Source organism: Silene latifolia, chromosome X (genome assembly GCF_048544455.1).
Source record: "Silene latifolia isolate original U9 population chromosome X, ASM4854445v1, whole genome shotgun sequence".
NCBI lineage: Eukaryota > Viridiplantae > Streptophyta > Magnoliopsida > Caryophyllales > Caryophyllaceae > Silene > Silene latifolia.
In genome coordinates, this window is record NC_133537.1 from 44,213,445 (window position 1) to 44,216,310 (window position 2,866).

The following is a 2,866-nucleotide window of genomic DNA, read 5'->3' on the forward strand; positions in this document are numbered from 1 at the left end:
AGCTACAAAACACCGCCTGGCACAAATAAAGACTTCTAAGCGCCACGTGATGACTCATCCGGCTATCCCATACGCGTCATATCATACGCTTTCAATAACCGCTCACCACCCCGAATGGATCACCACAGTTTTTAAAACATTAAACGGGGACAAGATTAATCACACCATTTGTATAACCAACAAGATAAAGAAACAACACAAAGACAAACAAATACACACAATCACCCACACCAATCAATCTCCGTCACCGACTTTCATTTGGACAGCCACGCCAGTGGGGGACCGCAGCCGTACCCACCAAATCCCCGCTCATCATACCGAGCGATAACCCTGTCCCATTAATGTGCACATCCCCTTCCGTGGCGGGTTCCACGAAGGGCGGAACTAGGGCGTGAAGCCACTTCCGCAAGTGACTCCACTCAGCCGAGAACGCATCTCGAGAACCAGAGACAAACAATCACAACCATCAAACAACAATCAATCAACAACCGTCTCAATACGAATACGATAATAATCAACAATCACAAAACACCAACAACACATTATGGGACTAATACGGAGTAGGGAAACCCTACCTGGAAAGCACAACAATCAGACGATCTCACAGCTGATATCAAAACGCTTCCTCTACGAATCATCCTCCTAATATACAAACACATAATCACTACCAATCATACAAACAACAAAACCCCCCAAATTCCCAAATTAGGGTTTAACCAACTTTAAAGAAACATCATAAAAATGGTATATAGGTTTTACCCTCGATGCAAGGATCACAACGGTATAAAGGAAGGTGAAATCCGACCTTCCAAGCTCCGGAATTTGCCAACAATGCGATTAGAGCGAATGACGTAGTTTGATTTCTCTTCTCACAGTGATTAGGTTTTAGAAAGTGTTTTAAGAATAATGACGGAAGTATTATATACTCTAATCGCATTATTAACAAAACTCGAGAAATCATCCCCCGTAAACCGGCTACTCGATCGGGTAGCTAAGGTACTCGATCGAGTGCCCCCTTACTCGATCGAGTATCCACGTTACTCGATCGAGTACCCAACAGGTCAGAAACTATTTTAAACTGCAACTCACTCTTACTCGAAAGAGTAAGGCCTACTCGATAGAGTACCCCGAGACTCATAAATACGTAGTATTACAATTATTATTATTATTTTTATTATTATTATTATTATTATTATTATTATTATTATTATTGTTATTATTATTATTATTATTATTATTATTATTATTATTATATACTTACTATTATTATTGATATTATTACTACAAAACATTATTATTATTGATATTATTATTATTATTATTATTATTATTATTATTATTATTATTATTATTATTATTATTATTTATTATTATTATTATTATTACTAGTAGTAGTAGTAGTAGTAGTAGTAGTAGTAGTAGTAGTAGTAGTAGTAGTAGTAGTAGTGAAAATTAAAAGGTCGTAACAACGAAGTATGAAAAGCGATTATTATTAAAATGAAATTATATATTTCAACTATGAATATCAAAACGAAAATTGAAATATTAATAATAAATGAATATCTATATATTGTTCCCCATAATGGATATTGCTTAACTACACTATTACAAGTCGTCAAATACAATAGGTGTTTCCTTATTGCTCGATTTGGGCGTTACTCGTTGTGGATAAAGAGCTATTCTATCTTGAATCTGGCTGAGATAAAGAAAATGACCCAACGGATAAGGTCTTGGTAACGGGGACCTATTACCAAGACGCACCTGCAAATACCATTAATATAGTACTGTAAGACGATGTAACATAATTATAAGAACATTCAAAAACTCAAATATTACTATGTAAACTTACCCATACAAAATGTTCCTCGGGTCCAAGGAACACCATAGAAAAGATTCCTTTTGCACCACTTTTTTCTAATTTTGCTGGCTTTGTTGGGAAATAAGTCGCATTCTGAGAGTTTGACAAGCTCACAAAAATTGCATCGTAATAATTGGCTGCAACAAATAGTAACTCACTATCAAACCACTTACTCCGATAGATAAGTCCACCCTCATAAGAAACTCTATTGCAAAGATCATTGAATGGTTTGTCTCCGGCATACAAATCTGTATAAAACTCTTTGTTATCCTTCAACTCACCCAACAAATCATGTCTTACCTTTAGCCATTCATTTTCGTCGCCATAAATATCAAAAGCAAGGCAGCGTAACCCGCAATTCCCATCACCTATGACATTCAATCAGTCTATTACCCAAGGGGCCATGATATCAGGTAATTCTTATTGCCACGGAAATGGTGAATTATTTTTAGGAAGCTCCTTCTCTTTTGCGACTGAACCAGTGGTTCTCCCTCTTTTAGGAGCCCTTTTAGGAACCTCTTTCTCCTTACCCACTGATTTCGTTGAGCTTCTACTTTTAGAACTCTGAGTGGGAAATTCCTTTTCGACATATTCCCATTGTGATGGTGTTCTGGACACCGAGGTCTTTTTTGGGCGCCCTCTTGTCTTTTTAACTTCTGAGTCAACAATATTAGGAGGATGCAACATATTCTCAATATATTCAGAAACTATTTTCATCGACTGTGCACCACCTTTTTTCACTTCATCAACTAGTTTGCGCAACCTCTCTTCCTCTTCTACTTCCTTTTCGATAACACCTTCTTTAACACTTGTCTTAATGTCTAAAGTTTTTCAAAATTGATGAACAGAATCTAGTTCAACACAACAATCTACATGTACAAAACAACACTTATTATTGTGAATAACAAGAAACGTCAAATGAATGTTTGGGTAATATTTAGAAATACCTGTATCGAGAAGCTTAATAAGCTCGCATACGCACACTACTACAGAATTCATCAAGGACAT

The 2,866-nt window shown here is 36.3% G+C and overlaps 1 protein-coding gene across 1 annotated transcript; it reads right to left on the reverse strand.

Moving 5' to 3' along the window:
• Positions 1 to 1,605: 1,605 nt before the first annotated feature.
• Positions 1,606 to 2,866, reverse strand: LOC141617272 (uncharacterized). Its single transcript, XM_074434456.1, has 4 exons — positions 2,806 to 2,866; positions 2,338 to 2,679; positions 1,850 to 2,226; positions 1,606 to 1,761 (listed from the first exon to the last, which is right to left on the reverse strand). The coding sequence occupies exons 1-4, from the start codon at positions 2,864 to 2,866 to the stop codon at positions 1,606 to 1,608; spliced, it is 936 nt and encodes a 311-aa protein (XP_074290557.1).